Source organism: Gasterosteus aculeatus, chromosome 3 (assembly GCF_964276395.1).
Source record: "Gasterosteus aculeatus chromosome 3, fGasAcu3.hap1.1, whole genome shotgun sequence".
NCBI lineage: Eukaryota > Metazoa > Chordata > Actinopteri > Perciformes > Gasterosteidae > Gasterosteus > Gasterosteus aculeatus.
Genome location: NC_135690.1, coordinates 4321345 through 4340534, shown reverse-complemented (window position 1 = coordinate 4340534; position 19190 = coordinate 4321345). Strand labels below are relative to the sequence as shown.

At 42.2% G+C, this 19190-nt stretch overlaps 1 protein-coding gene across 5 annotated transcripts in view; it reads right to left on the bottom strand.

Moving 5' to 3' along the window:
* astn1 (astrotactin 1) overlaps window positions 1-19190 on the bottom strand; it is a 306692-nt gene that overhangs the window by 197373 nt on the left and 90129 nt on the right. For 2 of the 5 annotated variants that reach the window (XM_040170931.2, XM_040170929.2), the window contains exons 6-8: window positions 9299-9448; window positions 7778-7927; window positions 3643-3810 (exon numbers count right to left, since the gene is read on the bottom strand). In XM_040170931.2, the coding sequence (XP_040026865.2) occupies window positions 3643-3810; window positions 7778-7927; window positions 9299-9448 (468 nt within the window). The remainder of the gene's footprint in view (window positions 1-3642; window positions 3811-7777; window positions 7928-9298; window positions 9449-19190) is intronic. The other 3 variants (XM_040170935.2, XM_040170930.2, XM_078098869.1) reach the window with 2 other exon arrangements.

Below are 19190 nucleotides of genomic sequence, written 5' to 3'. Positions count from 1 at the left end.
TGCATAACTATTTCTTACTGTACATATCTATTTATTCACTTATTACACTTTACATATGCACATACTCTGCACTTTTTGCTGTTTTGCATTTCTGGTTGGATGTTAAACTGCATTTCGTTGCCTCAGTACTTGTACCCTGTGCAATGACAATAAAGTTGAATCTTATCTAATCTAATATGTGTCAAAAGGAATGAGTGAAACTAAACTGAATCAAGAAGTGGAGAAGCTCGGAAGTGATTCAACTTCACAACTGGACGGTTTTCTCAGCCCGGTCAGCTGTCTTTTTACCCGTCGGTGAGCAGAGAGAGCCGGAAGAGCCATGTCGGATGTGCAAAGTTGGGGAGGTACAGAGCAGTACAGGTACATTGGATGGAACTGAGCATAGGGCTATTTGACAATATATTTTCATTTGTCACAGTAAAATGCACATTTACAATTTATTTTGCTAGGATAACCCACCAGATGTTGCCATCAAAAATAATGGGAGGCTTTTATGAGTTGAATGGTAATCAAACTATAATTTGGACGCTTTGACTGTGGTTGTGCTGATGCAATAATTACTCAGTTTCGTCTATTGGATATGCTATTTGATTTTCTTCCTGGGATATCTCATGTTTGCTTTCCTGTTAAGTATTACGAATTAATGTGTTTTTCACCAAAACAGTTGCTGGGACCTCATTGTGTTCTTTATGTTGTGAAATTAAACTGGACTGTTGCTCTTCGAGTAAACAATCTGATGGATTTAAATTTGATTTCATCAACCTGGGCAAAAACAATTGGGCCACGATTTTACACTAGAAGGAGATTTGAGAGAGGATCACATTTTGGCATTTACTCCTCGACCTTTACAAACCTCCGAATTAGTTTCCACTTCAGTGGCTAGAGACAAACGCATTCAACTCTATCTCCTATAATTAATCTTTAATCCTCATCCTTTAAGATTTTCATAAATTTTGCTCAGAAAAACTAAAACTGCTATCCCCCAGAGACACAGGGAGTGGCTAAATAACAGATAGTGAGCTCACGCCACAGCCAAGATCAGCCCTGTTGCTTTTCCATTTGTCAGCAGAATAAACTGCCTGAGATTTGTAATTCTTCAGATTGCTATGGAAACAGACCACAGGCAAAAGGAGCCGGTTACTTTCTTGGAAAGTAGTCCTTTTAGTTCTACCAAAAAAAAAAAAAAAAATGGAGGTGATACTTTTGGTTCACTTTGTCTGTTCCTCAGCAGAATAATGGAGACTATACTGATTTGTTTTTCAGGAAAGAAGAAGGAGCTGATACATATACACACACTATTTCTAATTTATGAAAATGTTGGATAACTATAGTTGACTACGGTTGATATAGTATACAGTTGTGGTCAAAAGTTTACATACACTTGTTAAGAACATAATGTCATGGCTCTCTTGAGTTTCCAGTTATTTCTACGTCTAAGTCTGATTTTTCTGATAGAGTGATTAGAACAGATACTTCTTTGTCAGAAAAAACATTCATGAAGTTTGGTTCTTTTATGACTTTATTATGGTTTAACAGAAAAAGTGATCATATCTGCTGGGTCAAAAATATACATACAGCAACATGAGTTAGCAATTTCGGTGACTTAGAAAGTTGTGTCAATGAAATGAGCTTCATAGCATGGCCTCTTAACTTCTTGTGAGTGATATGAGCGACTACAGCTGGTGACTCTGAGGCCATTTAAATAGGGCTCATTGGATACAAACGCTACAATGGGGAAGTCAAAGGAGCTCAGCATGGATCAGAAAAAGCGAATCATTGACTTGAACAAGTCAGGAAAGTCACTGGAAGCCATTTCAAAGCAGCTGCATGTCCCAAGAGCAACAGTGCAAACAATTGTTTGTGAGTATAAAGTGCATGGCACTGTTTTGTCACTGCCACGATCAGGAAGAAAACGCAAGCTATCACTTGCTGCTGATAGAAAATTGGTCAGGAGGGTGAAGAGTCAACCGAGAACCACCAAAACGCAGATCTGCCAAGAATTAGAAGCTGCTGGAAGGCAGGTGTCAGTGTCCACAGTCAAGCATGTTTTGCATTTCCATGGACTGAGAGGCGGCCGTGCAAGAAGGAAGAAAAGCGGCAACTAAAAGCTCGACAGAAGTTTGCTGCTGATCACATGGACAAAGATAGGACCTTCTGGAGGAAAGTTCTGTGGTCAGACCAAACAAAAATCGAGCTGTTTGGCCACAATGCCCAGCAATATGTCTGGAGGAGAAAAGGTGAGGCCTTTAACCCCAAGAACACCATGCCTACCGTCAAGCACGGTGGTGGTAGTATTATGCTGTGGGGCTGTTTTGCTGCCAATGGAACTGGTGCTCTACAGATAGTGATGGGATAATGAAGAATGAGGATTATCTTCAAATTAAAAAGATAACCTAAAATCATCAGCCCAAAGGTTGGGTCAACACATCAAAAGTGGTAATAGAATGGCTAAATCAGGCTAGAATTAGGGTTTTAGAATGGCCTTCCCAAAGTCCTGACTTAAATCCCATTGAGAACATGTGGAAAATGCTGAAGAAACAAGTCCATGTCAGAAAGCCATCAAATTTAACTGAACTGCACCAATTCTGTCAAGAGGAGTGGTCAAAGATTCATCGAGAAGCGTGCCAGAAGCTTGTGCATGGCTACCAAAAGCGCCGAATTGAAGTGAAAATGGCCAAGGGACATGTAACCAAATATTAGCACTGCCGTATGTATATTTTTGACCCAGCAGATTTGATTACTTTTTCTGTTAACCCATAATAAAGACATAAAAGAACCAAACTTCATGAATGTTTTTTGTGACAAAGATAGAGTTCTAATAGAGTTCTAATCACTCTATCAGAGAAAAATCTGACTTGTAGAAATAACTGGAAACTCAAGAGAGCCATGACATTATGTTCTTTACAAGTGTATGTAAACTTTTGACCACAACTGTACATAATGCATATTTTTTCCTTGACTCCTAATGGGGTCAAACTGAGTCATTGTCATTTTAAAAGCGTTACATTTTGTAGAGTTACTGTATTTCATCGCTGTAGAAACGTCCCCCTGCGACATGCCTGTGGAGGGCTATGACATCTTTTTCTGTTACGTTTTCTTTCATTCATTTTTTCATCTCGATCCCATGAGGCGCTTTGCTTCTTGCTTAGCTGTCACTACAAATAAATTTTTTTTTTTTACAGATTTAGACCAACAAAAGAATTGCTCTATCGTGTGTGTAGGCAATGAAATGGGGAACGAAAGCACACTATTTGGTCACAGAGCCCTTATGAGTGCAACATTCATGTTATTGGCCGGTGCTACATTTTCTTCATGATGGAGGTTAAACATGTAAAATAACTGTTATAGAATAAAGCTAACACACAACCACAAAAATAAATATCTCTAAGGACATAAGAAATAGGTTGAGAGGGTAAGACTGCTGCATGTTCACTGCATGGTCGAGTTGCAAGCATAAAAAATAAGCCAACGTTGCACCGACTTTAGCTTCACTGTGTTTTCTGTGGATTTGACAACAGACGCTAGTCAAGTCAGAGAGTAATAAGACCCTGCTTATTTCACCAAAATCCCAAAGGTTTCCACGGTTACCATCATGGTACGAGACAGAACTGCCCCTTGTTTATGTCACGTCCTAGGGCTCACCTGTCTCAGGGTCACACTGGTGCTCACACGGGTCCAAGAGGCGTCGTCCGCACAGCTCACCAACCCAGAGCCCACTGGCATTCTGCTGGTAGTACAACAAGATCTGTGCTGGGTTCAGCCAGTCTGAGGCATCCAGCTGGCTCCCCTGCAGCAAAATAAATCTGGATCCTGAGGAGGAGGGAGGGAGGAAGGAATGAAAATAAACATGAATGGAAGGATAAAAGATGGTGAGTGTTGAGGAGAAGGAGAAAAAGGGGGGGGGGGGGGGGGCAAGGGATGTGGAGAGTGGACGAATAAACAGCAGGTGGAAGGAGAACGGAAAAGCAGTACGTTATTGGAAATATGCCCAGAGATAAAATATGAAAAGAGAAACAGCACAAAGACACCGTCTATTTTGGACTCCGACGCAGGTCAACACACAAATCGTATTTCAAACTATAAAAGTAGGTACTTTTTTAAGTATATAAATGTATGTGCATGAACCATAGATTGACTACGGTACAAACCCTGAAAATGAATAGCAAATTAAACATAACCCTCTAACAAGATTCTCAGCCGCTTCTGTGATATTTAAAAGATAATAATCCTTTTGTATTATTATCATTTAGGATTCAAAGCAAGAGTTGAGACCCACCCAGTGCAACAAACTGTGCCCGCTAAAAACCAAAAGATACAAACACTCAAACTGTGATGGATTCTGATGAAACAACACCAGCGATGGCAGGATTAACACTCCTGTTGGTTTATTGTCAGCGAACACAGGCTCACGCTTTGCTGCCCTGCAGTCACACGTGTGCCAAGACGAGGAAGGCAGCGGTGAACAAAGTAGCGGTTTGAATTTGTGTCCACATTCCCCCACTGTGTTTGGATTAAAATGAGTGAGGATTAATATAGTGAAGGTTCTGACAATGTCATAAATAAATAAATTGCATGTTAGTACTGTTTGCACTGCGTACTTTGTGCATTAAAGGGGGGGGGGCGCTCTGTTTGACCTTGCCGTCTTGCTGGTGCAGTGGGCAATGTTTTATGCGCATCCATCCTTTTTGTGTGTTGGTTGCCGAGCCAATGACTTTACATACAGTGTGCGTTTCATTTCACTGGGATTTAAGATGATGGAACGCACAGGTTAAACGTGATACACGTAATTGATGTGACTCTAGCTGGAAGGCAACTGAGTTCCAGTTCAGTGTCTGTGAGAACAAAATAAAGCCTTCCACAAACTCTCAAACCCTGAACTTTTCAGGCCGCTCCGCAGGTTCAACAAACACCTAATGGTTTGCTTATTGGTTTTCACCTGAACTCCCCAGGAATCTGGAACAAATGTTTCTCCTCTTCCCCCACATGTACATTATTAGCAGAACTTGTGACAAAAATAACACAACGGGATGGGATTAGAGTGTCAGGTCAACACATTGTCTGCAAACAACCATTGAGGGTCAATTTAAGTCAATATTACTGTAGTTAAAGCCTCCATGAAAGGTGAAAACATAAAAAAACTGGGACCATATTTCCCCTAGAATCTTGACAATGTTAATAAACTGCATTGTCCATTTGGACTTTTAATTCTGGGTCTTAGGGGAGAATTGATCTTATGCACACTGTGAGTCTCTCAGGAACTCTGATCTAAACTAGTCCACAGTTGCATAGTGTCTTACTGCTGGAAACCATGTGTTCTTTTATTGATACATTTGTTGTCTTTCACAACAAAAAAACACAAATTATTGACACATATTGACACCCTGAAATGTCATGTTTCATTTTGCATTTTGCTAAACGTCATTGGGTTTTGGGAAGTGTTGGGTTTTGACCCTCAAAGCCACCGTAAAAATACGAGACAATGCACAACACTGCATTGGTGAGATTTGTCTGCAAGTATTACCAATTTAAAAATCTAATTGTTGTATTGAGTACACTTGACAACTGATTCAGGGTTTACAGCTTAAATACTCCCCTAAGGGGGCCAGGCAGGACATTATCAATATGTGAACTATCTTCTAATTAATACACTATTTAACTAATTCACTGAAGCTGCTTTGAAAAAGTAAGTATTAAGAAAATTTGCATAATTGAAAATACAAGCAGCCAAGCCAAAGAAACACAGCCACAAGTCTGATACCGGGAGACAGAGGTCTCTTGGCACCCGACAAGGGAGGTGTCACTACATCACTCGATACCGAGAGCTACCTGCTGAGTGATTCCTGCAAATACGCCCTGCCCGTTTGCAAACATGGGGAGCACTGGGCATTTGTTAGCCCAAGCATATTAAATGACTAGTTGGCAGGGTCTATGTGCTCCAGTTAGTGCCATCCCCTTTGATGATCCCTTTTAAAATAGAGCACACACTGCAAAGGGCCGGACACATCTTGTTTGTCTAAGTGTGGTGAGTCACAAAGCTGCTTCAATCTTAAATCTTTCCAACTTTATACACCAAACAGCAATGTTTCTCCTCTGGTGGCACATTTATTGGTGGACAGTCTTCAATGTCTATGGCAATGTGGCTATGCACATTGAAATAAATTATTTTGTTGAACATAAATTACGGGAGTCCTTAAAAGAATGCACAAATAGACTTAGGTATTCAAAGTATCTTGTGAGAAAAAAAAGAAAGTTACAATTTTTTTCTGGTAGCAATTGAAACAACTCTAGCTACCTCTGCTATTGGATGGATTGACATGAGATATTTTACAGCCATGTATGGATCCCAGAGGATGAATCATGCTGACTCTGGAGATCCCCTGAATTTTACCGACGCACTACCATTGTGTTTTCATTCGTGGTATCACAACGTTTGATAAAGCTATTTATGGTTCCCAGAGGATAAATCATATTGACTGAAAATGTTCCTCTAGCACTACTATGGTGTTTGCACTCGTGGTCAACAAGCTGACAGCATGGATTTTTGTCCCTCAGTACCGCCCTGAAGGCATTTCTTCCCAACCCGTTACAAGTCGCTAAGATTGCCGACCATTTTCTGATATTTTCAGTATCCCTCAAATTGTGAGAGTAGCTGAGTGTATTATTACATATGGTAGATGCCCAGGCATGACTTCAGATATCATTTGAACATGTAAAACACAGATGGCAGTGCAAAAGCTATTTCCACAAAATAAAATCTGGGACGATAAACCTTGCCCATATTTCTATTTTAGACTCCAGGGTAGTCATATAGAAATGCCTGTCCTTTGTTACAGCATATCTTGAACAGCAGTAGATGTTCTTTCATCGGATCGAGGAATCCAGATTCTCATCTGATTCTCCCTGACATCAGTACTTTACATTACAGTTCATTTAGCTGACGCTTTTATCCAAAGCGACTTACATTACACTTTAAACCCATGGCTTTTACATTTTGCCCGGGGAGCAATTAGGGGTTAGGTGTCTTGCTCAGGAACACTTCGACTTGAGACATGGGGCAGCCGGGACTCAAACCACCAACCTTGCCGTTCCCAGTGCACCCGCTCTACCCCCTGCGCCACGATGACATCAAAATCAAGTGTGATGAGAGAGATCATTTAGAGAAACATAATCAATTGATCCGGGATTTGTAATTAAACAGGCGGATTTGCCATCACACATCTCTGTTTTAAAAGTTCTCTGCCCCGGCAGGCTGGCGGGAAAGCCGTAGCGCTCCGGATCAAATCGGACCTCCAGATGATAGATGAGTGAGTACCAGTCACAGTCTATAATATATCTGGATTCCCATCTCCCTCCCTTGACAGCTGAAAAATTCCATATACCCCTGCAGTGCTTTATTTCCGCCCGTTACCCGCAGGTGTTACAAGGAAAACTCATTATGGAGGTACGGAGAGAGGGCGAGGGAAAGAGTGATGATGGGGTATGCAGCGGGTGGTCACTACGACCTGGCCTCAATGTGCTGTGATGCTTTGAGGGCACATCTGTTGTGTGATCTCACATGGGAAGCCAAGTAGGGGTGGGGGGGGGGGGGGGGGGGGGGATTCAACCTGGCATTTACCTTTGTCTTCGCTTGACCGCAACAAACCGGGGCGGCCCCGTTAGAGAAAAAAAATTAGCGGGACTCCTGTGAGAGCAAGGCGGAAAAATGCCAGTCCAGCCCCATGAGGCTGTGTGTGCATGCATGCGTGTGTGCATGTGTGTGTGTTTCAACCAGTCTTACCGTCAGCTATGAGATGCTCTGGCACATGCAGGATCACCCGCACCGAGAGGTTGCAGGACATGTGTGAGGAGTAGACCAGGCCGATCACGCAGCTGATGACGCTGATCAAAGTCAGGGTGGTCTTATTGATGGGGCTCCGCGGGGAACCTGCTGCAGGGTGGAAGCAAACGCACAGGGACAGGAGTGGGGGAGATGTGGGGACAACAAACAATGGAGATGTGTGAAGCAGTTTCTTTTTTCTATAACCCCCCCGGCCCTCCACATGCCCCTCCGGACACACACGCACACAGCTGAACCAAACAAAACGCGCAGCGCTTACACAGCGAGTTGTTTTTTCATAAACAAGCCAGAAGGAATGGATCAAAAAAACATCAAGAGGGGAGGTTTAGAACGGGGATAGCTCAGTGGCACAGAAATAGGTCTACCATTGAAGGGCTTTAACATCCAAGCTGGGACGTCGGAGATAAAAAGAAAAAGAAAAAAAAGACCAAGAGATACAGGCCTCAATAAAAGGGATGGAGGTTGTTTCGCCCCTTTCCCTCTCCTCGCACTCTCTGCCTGAGCTCTAAACACCTCCCTTATCTCTTTTACTCCAGAGTGCAACGCGGAAAGTGTTAAACGTGACCCGCAGGGGCATGCACACAAACACACACAAGTCACAGTGACCTTGAATAGAGCCACTCACACTCTGTTTCAAAGGGGGTATTTTCTCGAATAACTTTCCCTTTGTCACTTTTTAAATGACTGTGGCAGATTCTCATTTAGAAGCTGCCCCAGGCAATCCTTTAAACAAAAGCCAAAGTAGAAAGCTGACCTGTCGTATTATGTGAAAAGTTAGTGTATTCAATCCAGATTTTGATTTTATTTTTTAAATATCTCAAGTAGGGTTTCCAGTTAACCATTCAATATTGTCATCATACGTCCGAGTTGGCAGGATGCTCTCGTCACGCCTAATGAATCCTTCCTTCTTCCTATGGACGTAAACAGCGTTGCAGCCGTTCTAGTCTGGTCTATTCTTAAGCCTCGGCCTAATTAAAGGTGTTGGCTACACTGCTAGAGGCCTCGCCTTGTCTGAGGCACCTGTGCACACGGCAGAGGAGTAATTGGCTCAGAAGGCTTGTAACGCTGTCTGACAGCAGCATTGTTTTGAGGGCATTCTCTTTAATTTTATCTCGGCTTTTTTCCCGGCCTGATGTCTCCCTCCCAAACGCCACCACTGTCTATCGGCGCCGCGAGGACGTGGTGCGTGCTGTACCACGTCTATAGGACACATATGAACAGGCACCTCCTTAGGAATAACATTTGTGTGGAATTTTATTCGGCCTTTCTTTTCATGTTGAGAGATGATGTTTGACATGAAATCAGCGTGGCATGCTCACTCCTAGAAATACAGACACCTATGTACACACACGGCACATGGTGAACACAACCACATACACATACAACACCATGGAGCCATCCGTGGGTTATGTGCACTGCAAAGGTTGCTGATCATGCGTGGTGGCGACGGGTGCTGCTTACCCCCTGAGCCCCACGCGCTGTTGGCGTTACCGTTTCTCATACCCCGACTCCGGCGGCGACTGCGGTTTGGGTCAGTGTAAAAAGCCAGCTGAGGCTCGCTGTCTGCCTCTGTTCCAGAGTCCCCATCTGGGTTCAGGAACGTTGAACCCGCTGTTGGGATTCATACATAGAGAAATAAAAATTGAAATAAAAGATACACCTACAATGAGAGAGGGGGGGGATCTGGACCAACAGAAGATTTATTTCATCGTCAAGTTGCTTCGTGGAGGCTGTCAGAGAGAAGCCAGCCGGTGGCATGTACGCAGCTGAATCAGCGGTGGCAGCAGAGCATAAATATTTCCTTCAATCCATAACTGAAATGTAAGCTAATGGAGATGGAAGCCTAACAGAAAGTTAACAGTATCATATTCAAAAGAAAAGGCTGAAAGACACATTTACGTCCCACAATGCTGCTGGTTTAACCTCTGATTGAGCTACTTTGTTTGCCGAACCAGCCTGAAGACAATATTATGGATCCGAGTGTCGAGAAGTGATGATACAAATGAAGCCAGGCGAGAGTTCCCAGCACACAACGGCGCTTCTTGACGTCATCTGCGCTGAATGATCGAGTGGGTCCTCCAGGGGACGCAGTGTATGTGAATCATACCACTTTGTTAAAAACACGAAAAGTTTTGCTTTCTAGAATGAATCACTCATAGCTTTAATTTGTAAATATCTGCGACGGAGGAAAGTTAGTATAATGACGTAATATTCAAGTTGGATGTGTAAATCTGAGCTATTGTTAAATAGTCTGAGCAGGAGATACATGAGGAAAGGAAGAGAGAATCCCGATAACTGTACACAGACTACTATCATGAAGGAAGTATTTATGGATTGTTAAAGTTGTAATGGTATTTGTCCAGAAAAACAATCCACTTTTGTTTTAAGTTTCTTACATGTACCATGAGATTAAATGGGGAAAATGTGAAACTTCTCACATCTGTGAAGTTGGAACCACCAGGTGTACGGTGTTTATTTTAGGACCTCTTGATCTCAGACTCAAACGAAAAGGCGTCAGGTCTCAGACCAAAAGTCGTCAGACGGCTTCAGTCTCCATCGATCTGAGAATGTCCTAAAATGAACACCATAAAGGTGGTTGTACTTAAAGCATCATTTGGTGACACAGTATGTGTCACGTTGGTACAGCTCACTTTTACATAAAGATAAACTGCCCCCCTGGATTGGGCAAATGGCTGTAAAGGAAGAACGTTTGGGGATTTCGTTTGGGTAAATTAGTGTCCCCATTTGGATGAACGAGAGAGACAGTGATAAGAGCCAGCATACTTTTTATTGCTGACTAGAGCCGGCGATGGCTGGAAATACAGTTTTGTTGAGTTTTACTTTGATCGAGTTTGAATCAAGTGTTTTACGATGCCTTGGCAAGGCAAGGGGAAAACTCTAAATAAGATAATAAGGTAAATGTACAGGACTGTCTCAGAAAATTAGAATATTGTGATAAAGTTCTTTATTTTCTGTAATGCAATTAAAAAAAACAGAAATGTCATGCATTCTGGATTCATAACAAATCAACTGAAATATTGCAAGCCTTTTATTCTTTTAATATTGCTGATTATGGCTTACAGCTTAAGAAAACTCAAATATCCTATCTCTAAATATTAGAATATCATGAAAAAGTATACTAGTAGGGTATTCAACTAATCACTTGAATCGTCTAATTAACTCGAAACACCTGCTTTCCTGAGCCTTGCAAAACACTCAGCTTGGTTTAGTAAACTAAATCACAAGTATGGGGAAGACTGCTGATTTGACTGCTGTCCAGAGGACCATCATTGACCATCATTGAGACCAATACTGTATATTGTATCATGGATTACTGTTACGTACAGCACCCCGTGAGGGGAGGGGAACATACACCGCGCTGCCAAGAACCCCAGACGGCCAGAGACCGGGTGTGGGCGCAAGTAATCACACCAACATCGATGGGTTTGGTTTAAACAGGCTAGCACGTGCCAGTTTATTAATAATGATAATAATAATAAACAATAGAGGGAAATGGGAGGACGGCTGAGCTGATCCAAAACAAAGAAATTAGCAAAACCCCACCCCTTACCTGTCCCAACGTCCTACACAAAACACTTATTTACTCTGGCGCTCGAGCAAGGCGCCCTAACCAAAAATACAGGGGGTGGATCGCTCAGATCTAACCTGGTGTGTATAACAGGAGATATCCCTACGGGTGATGTATGCCCAGGGCGTCTTTCCTAACACTCCCAAGTGCTTTCCGTTCTCCCTGGGAAGGACACACGAAATACAAATGATTACACTTTCAATACTCCAAAACACTCCACCATGTACAACCAATTTCACAAGAGCACCCCAAACACAACCTTACACCCTGCCTGAGAGATCTGGACTGAACAACCAGAAACACATAAATACAGCTGATGGGACGATGCGATTGGAGGATGGGAAAACAGGAACCAGCTGTAGGAGATCACGGGAGGGCGGATGAGTAATGAAGACAATTAGCTCCACCTGAGGAGGGTTATCACACACACAGAACACAGACAAGACCGGGGGTCGTAACAATTACATTTTATATTGACATATTAAGTTTCAAATGAGCCTTCTTATACTAAAAAAAATCTTTGAAAAATTGGGGATTCTTTCCCAATTACATGTGCTTCCCTCCTGACACATTCCCCAAGTGTCACACAAGCGTTTTTTTGCCATGCGAAGCAACTACTACTTTCCCTCACCTCCCCGTAGGGGTACAAAAACTGCTGTTATTATACAACTCGTCTGGCATTTCAGTCGGTGTGCTTCAGCCGAGGCATTAGCTATATTTAGAGGCCATGTATTGAGGCTTCTCTTACCAGCAGATTGCGAATGAAAAAGTAAGGGGGAAAATCCATCAAAGCAGCAAAGATTTGTTGCCTCAGCGGGATGCGTGTGTGAACTGAAACAAAACTGATGCTAACGTTGCTTAGCGGCCACATCTCTAAAAGACGAAGACGCAGACATTTGATTAAACTTGAGAAGATCTAGCTGAAACCCCCCCCCCAAAACCTGGGAATGAAAACCCTGTTGGCAGCGACAACAATGTGACAGACTGAGAAGGACTTCTTGATGACAGTAGCCTCATCAGTATTTCATATTGTTGGTTTTAGAACAATGTGCTCTGAAGAAATGAATGCGTCGTGGAAATAGTATTGGCAGCCGTGTCTATCTGACGGCACAGATGTTGCCACTGCTTCACTTCACAAGCAGGGAGGCTTTTTTGTGATGACACCATTGTTTCAGCAGCATTTCACACTAATTCAATAATAAAACAATATTGATTGCACAATGCTCCCCCCCCAAAAAAAAATTTCCTCTTGGCCAAAAATCCATATCACGGTATTAAGAAAGATTCTGACGGTGTCCCGGTATAGCTTTTTCAATTAATTGACCCTGAAAACAATCGCCTGCTGCCCGATCAGCTGTTGGCCGCTCACTGGCCAACTTGCTCGCAGCTGGCCAGCAAGTTAGCTTGTTGTCTCTTAGGCACAAGTTGTGTTGGTGCATCTCTGGTCTCTTTTTGTTCCTCCTGTATCGCTGCAGTTCGTCGGGGTAATTGTAAATGTACAATTATTAGTGTTACAAATTGTTTATGTGTCACAAGCTGTTGTGTTGTGGTGTTTCACCCTGTTCTTATGGGAACCCATGAATAACCTTATTCAAACTGATTCATGGCTGTTATAAAGTTCTAACCATGACTCTCGAATCTCGTAACAGACATAAGACAAGTAGCTGTGACCGCTGGGCGCACCTCAATGACGTGTTAAAATAAATTCTGCTAATCTGTCAGTTGTTATGGCGTAACACCGGTATGAACGGTACGTGAGAAATTCATATCGTAAAATACACCATTCACTCTCAAATCCACACACCTACGGGCAATTCAGTCACCAATCAACCTATCCCCCAGAGCATGTCTTAGGACTGTGGGAAAACCCGCAGTACCAAGCGAGAACCCACCCAGACATGGAAAGACACAGGGAGAACATGCAAGTTCCACACAGAAAACTCGCTGTGTGGTTTCGATCAGAGGACAACGTTGCTATAAGGGGACAGTGCCAACCACCACTAACCACCACCCCAATGTGCCGCCTAGTCAAGTGATGTGATTGACTAAACATACTGTCTAGCAATCACAAAATTGTATAAATAATTAGCTAAAACTTTGATGGTGAGCATGGAAACGTTATAACTGCAGAACATAAGCATGCTAGCCTCATTGTTGTACGTTAGCAATCCGTCATTAGCATTTAGCTCCAAGCCTCGCTGCATCATCAAGGAGTAGCTGGCGGGCTTCCAGTAAGCTTGCAGTAATCCAGTATCCACGTTGACTCTTCTCAATGGTTGATTTTGTTATTTACGCCACTATTTAGAAGTGTGACGCATGATGCTCTCGGTACTGTGTTTCAGCCCTTCCAGTGTAGCCGTTCAGAACAACTAAAAACCATTGTGATGCCTTGCATGGTCAGAAAACCCAGCGTACTTACTACAGTAACTATGTTGCCGCAAAAACACACTCAAAGTCAAAGAACTTCTTCTCTGAACTGCTATCGATCCACTTTCTGACAATCACATTATTCCAACACAAACAGAAAGCAAACCCAGAGCCTTTAATCCCCAAACAGTAACTGTTTTCACTGACTTGTCCATATCCACCCCAACAATAAAGTCATTATGTTAAATGACCTGTAATGTAATGTAATGTAATTATGTATGCAGATATTATTTGAGTTTAATCTGTTGGCAAGTCTGGTTGTGGAAAAATGTCACAATTTGTCTAAAAGTCACTTTCACGGCCTGTGACACTTATTGACCATGCTCTGAAGTTTTATACTAAGCACTTGTTCATATGATGTGTAGTATTTCATTACAATTCTCAAGCACACAACTTTAGGAAATGAGGCATTCCAGTGGCTCTCTGAAACACCCAAACAAAGCGGCGCCACAAAGAAGTTTGAGTTTCATAGCAGAGGGGACATAAAAGAACCCGTGGCCACATTGTCACAGTACTACAATTGAATAACTTACAAAGCAGTTCATAAAGTGCCAGCGGATTTATTCCCTATGTGATTCACAAGAGGAAATTCCTCGCAGCTTCTGAGGTTAGATGAAGCCGACCAAAAACGGAGATTGCACTGTATGTATACACTGAAATAACATTTATAACAATGAGTCAAAAAAAAATGACAGATGTATATCAATGCCAAAACACAACCATTTGAAAATGTCCAATTAGTGGGGAATGACATACTTTCTACGGGGCTTACGTGTCCGCTTGGTGTGTACATGTAGTTAAGTTCCACCAGCAGGGTCGCCTTCAACGTTCCTGCAGGAAAAAGGCACTCAAAACATAATCCCTGGTATTCGGAGTAGAATGAAAGTGCCTCCTGAGGAATTAAGACAAAATCTCACACCGCAGGTATTCGTCAGCCTTCACTATTAAAACCGGAGCCGAAAGGTGCTGCGCTCGCTCTCTCCTGTGAAAATGAGACTGGGCCCCTCTTAAGTATTCCCCCCATGATTGTAGCCTGCAGCTCAGCATGCGCAGCAGGCACAAGTGCCTCTTATAAAGCAGAAAAAAACAGTTATTATTTCTAGTGCACCACGGCTCTATAAATATGGAAGGGTGGTGGAGTGAGAGAGAGATGACACAAGAATGACAATCCATCCTGACGGAGGTGATTCGGCGAGGACGTCTCAGCAACATGGACAGCGATGCAGCTGAATGATGTACAAAAAGAAGGATTTTGTTTGAGAAAGACAACCATGACATCAGAAAGATTAATTATGGACGGCGTATATATATGTTAAATATCGAAGCTGAAAGCTCTAAATCCTGAGAATTGCAAAGTTGTAAATTTCTGACGCTGTATGTACGTTAGAGAAGAGAATAACTTGTGCTAATGAATAAAATGAAGTAACAAAGCTTGGGATCTCTCTCTGGGATTATCCCTTTCTCATCTTTAGAACCGTTCATCGGCCCTACTTCAGGCTCAAGATTGGTGCAACTTGAATATGACGCGTTCAATGTTAATAAACATGGCATGAAATACTAACGACACTAATGGCAGCCCAGTTTGCTTGTTCTATTGGATGCTAATGTTACACCTGAACCTATGACGATTAGTCACAGTCACGTCACATGGTGTCGGTCAACTCAGGTTTCTGGCTGAATAGTTTTGATGCTGAAAAACATATTTCCAAGGCACTTGGTGGCACATCTCTGGTAAACACCAGATTTAAGGTGGAGCTTATGTGTGATTATTTACAGAGGAAATAGTTCTGCAAATCTATCAATTAAGTTAGTTGATTATCAGACGATGCTTTAATTACAGATTCCTAGAATCTTAAAATATAATAATTTTAAAATGCAAATACAAGATCATAGAAAACTTTGGTAAAAGCCTGTTGTCATAGCAATAACTGCTTTTGCTGGCACTGTGATATGGTGCAAATAGTCAACCCCAAATAATGCTTTTGCCCTTTTGAAAAAGATAAACCTGAGCACAAGCAGTGGCGATTCTACCATCTTATCTCATACAAGAAAAGAGATTTGTGCAAGACACAAAAGAGGGGGAAATGGAAGGACGTGCTACAAAGAGAAGATAGGACAGACTACAGGAGCTGAATGATAAGTTTTGAGCAGATGGTCCTTACTGCCGTGCATCGCAGACACAAAGTCTTCCAAATACTACTTGGACATTGAAAAGTATTGCAAAAAGGAAGTGAAAGGAAAAGTAGTATTTCATTGGCGTTATAAGGGTAATACATTCTATATACTAAAATAATATCAATAAAGATAAATAGAATGTAAGGATTAAATGGAAATGAAGTGGTTTACTTTCACATTTTACTTAATACTTTGTGAAATTGATCCATTGTAAGCAGCAAAATGATTTGTTGCATGACGGGCTTAGCATTTAAGTGGATGAAGGATTCAAACTCCAACTAACATGGCACTTCAGCTGAACATCCCTGATGCTATCATGGGAAAATACAAACAGAAAACACTGCTGTATCTTGCTAAAATAATTGCATTTCAGTTTGATTTACCTGTTTTGGAGATCTGTCTGGTTTAATGTCATCCATTTTTTGTGTAATTTACCCTTCCGAAGTCCCGGCTCTCAAAAGAAGGCTGGCCAATATGAGCTAGGCTCCAGAGACACTCAGGCTATTCTTTCAAAAGTTTTTTTTGAGTTCCAGCTGGTTTTGGAGCTCGTCATGGTTAACCAATGTGTACTAGTGATACTCCTTATCCAGAGAAGTTGCAACAGGATAACATAAAAACACAGTGGACCCAACAGTAGCGGTGTGATTATTATTATTTTTTTTCATGATTTTCAGATATCAATATACATACACATTAGGGCTGTCAACGAATATTCTATATTCAAATATATATTTGCATGTCAAAATTAATATTCGAATGTAAAAAAAAAACAGCGGCAGAGGCGCAACTGTCTGCTTAGCGGGCAGGCGCGCGCCCGTACTGACTATATATTGCATGAAGATAATAAACCGCGCACAGACATACACTCCCACCCAGTTGAACATATAAACAAAATCCAGACATAACCCGACATTAGCGGTGTAATTAACTGGCGTTAGCACGCTTGGTAAAAGTACTATAGTACTAAAGCAGAGGTCTTCAACGTTTTTCAAGCCAAGGTCCCCCAAACTGATGGCGAGGTGGAGCAGGGACCCCCTATTCTATGGAGTTTGGTCCGCCATCTTTTATTTTTGAGCTTCACGCTCTTTAGACGTGAGTATAATTGCGATCTGATTGGCTGGTGCCTGCGCTGTCGTATTCGCATGAAAGGCGCAGTGAGTGAACCGGTGCCCAGCTTGAGACCTGCTGAGGGAAGCTGAATGTGTGTGTTGCGGACTGACAGATAACGTCTTCTCCATCAATTTATCCGTTCGCTTCAATATGTTGGATTCATGTTAATGTATATTTAAAGACCATAAATAATATTCTGATGACATTTACATTTGTGGGGAAAAAAATTGTCTTATCAACCAAACATTTCGCGACCCCCCTGCAGTACCTTCGCGGACCCCCTGTTGAAGACCTCTGTACTAAAGTACTGCATATAAAGTTACCTTTACTAATATAGCTTTTCAACAGTGTACCACTAGTTAGCTGTAATGTTAGCTTGCAAAGCCTCGTCGCTTGCAGGTTCATCTTCCACTTGTACTTCTTTGTCTTCCTTCCTAGCAATGATAACAGTGACAAATAGAATTAATGGCATAGCTCCATTCTAAAATGATTAACATTACATGGGAGGGTGGGGATGAAATATTCACTGTGCGCTCCATGAATTTAACTCATGATTACGGACATCATTTTGCCCTTGGGGAAATAACAGTATATGGCCTTCATATATTCATGGACGTTCCAAAGGACAAAGCCAATGCGAGGAAGCCACAAGCCTTCACAGCCGGGGCGGGAAAGGAAAGGGAATTCAATAAGAAAACATGAAACACATGCTGAATGTATTCAGTGCAACTTACAATTCCTATATAATATAAGAATATAATATATATGTAGTTGAAGCCCTTCCACAGGGTCCCCTTCCAATAGTTTGAATTCATTCTGTCATGTTATGTGTGTGTGCAATTATTACTCATGTATGCTAAAGTACAATACCGTATTCACAAATTTAGATGACCAACATGACCATCTTTATATTGCATAGTGCACAACCATTTAGAAATAATTATACACCTGCTCTGCTGCTCTGCTACACCTGCTAATGTGGGCCTGGGCCCTCTCCATTCACTCCCTTTGACATTGTACTCTCTCCCATATGACTGCCTTGTTATTTGGGAAGCAACCCTGGAGTCCATTAAATGTGCTGACATATGGAAGGGAAGGAGGGAAGGGGAAACAGTAATTTCCTCATCTGCCTCCTCACACATACACAGAAGTTGTTCACTGAGGAACACAGTAGCTTTGTCTGTGCATATTTCATGTCAGAGATGAAAACTGTTGACTGGAAACACCAACGACGGCGACTCAAAAGCCGCACAGAGCAGATCTAATTGCCTGCTCAGACAGCCTCATTCATATGCAGCTGGCTTTGGAGAATACCAACATGTACCTGAATGCACTGAAATTCTAAAAGTGCTGTGTACATGTACATGTGCGCGCGTGTGTGTGTGTGTGTGTGTCTGTGTGTCTTAGTTGAATGCTTTAGGAGGCAAATCCTTGTCCTTTCAAATTCAAAGCTGAGACAACGAATATAATGAGAGTGCAGGGATTCTTTTCTGCTTCCTCTGTCTGGTTTCCTATTTTTGCATTATTTTCATCGAAAGAAGAAAAATGTAGCTGAAGAAGACTAGTGTTTTTGTTTCTGCGTGTGGAGCGGTACTGTCACCGCAGCTAAAAAGAACATGCTCACAAGCAAATCTTATAGTACTGTGTGTGTGTGTGTGTGTGTGTGTGTGTGTGTGTGTGTGTGTGTGTCTATTAACTGCCACTCACGTAATACGGTTGAATTCAACACCTGGGGCTGCTGTAAGCTGGAAACTATACACAGGAAAAGCTAAAGAAGGCATGTAAAACATAGCCAGGTAGGGAGGGAACCTTTCTGGAAACCGGCTCTTAGCCTCTTGCGATTGGTCACTTTGAACCCATCCAGATTGATGTGCATCGCTGCTGTAAGTCCATCACAAAGAAGTGGTAGGATCCGCTGGGACTCAAATATGTGCGATGAGAAAAGTTCAGAGTCATAGTTGGTTACACACTGCTCATGAAATGTGGTTTGAATATGCTAGCCTGAGAATCCTAGCATGAATCAATTACACTAGACCAGCGGTTCCCAAACTC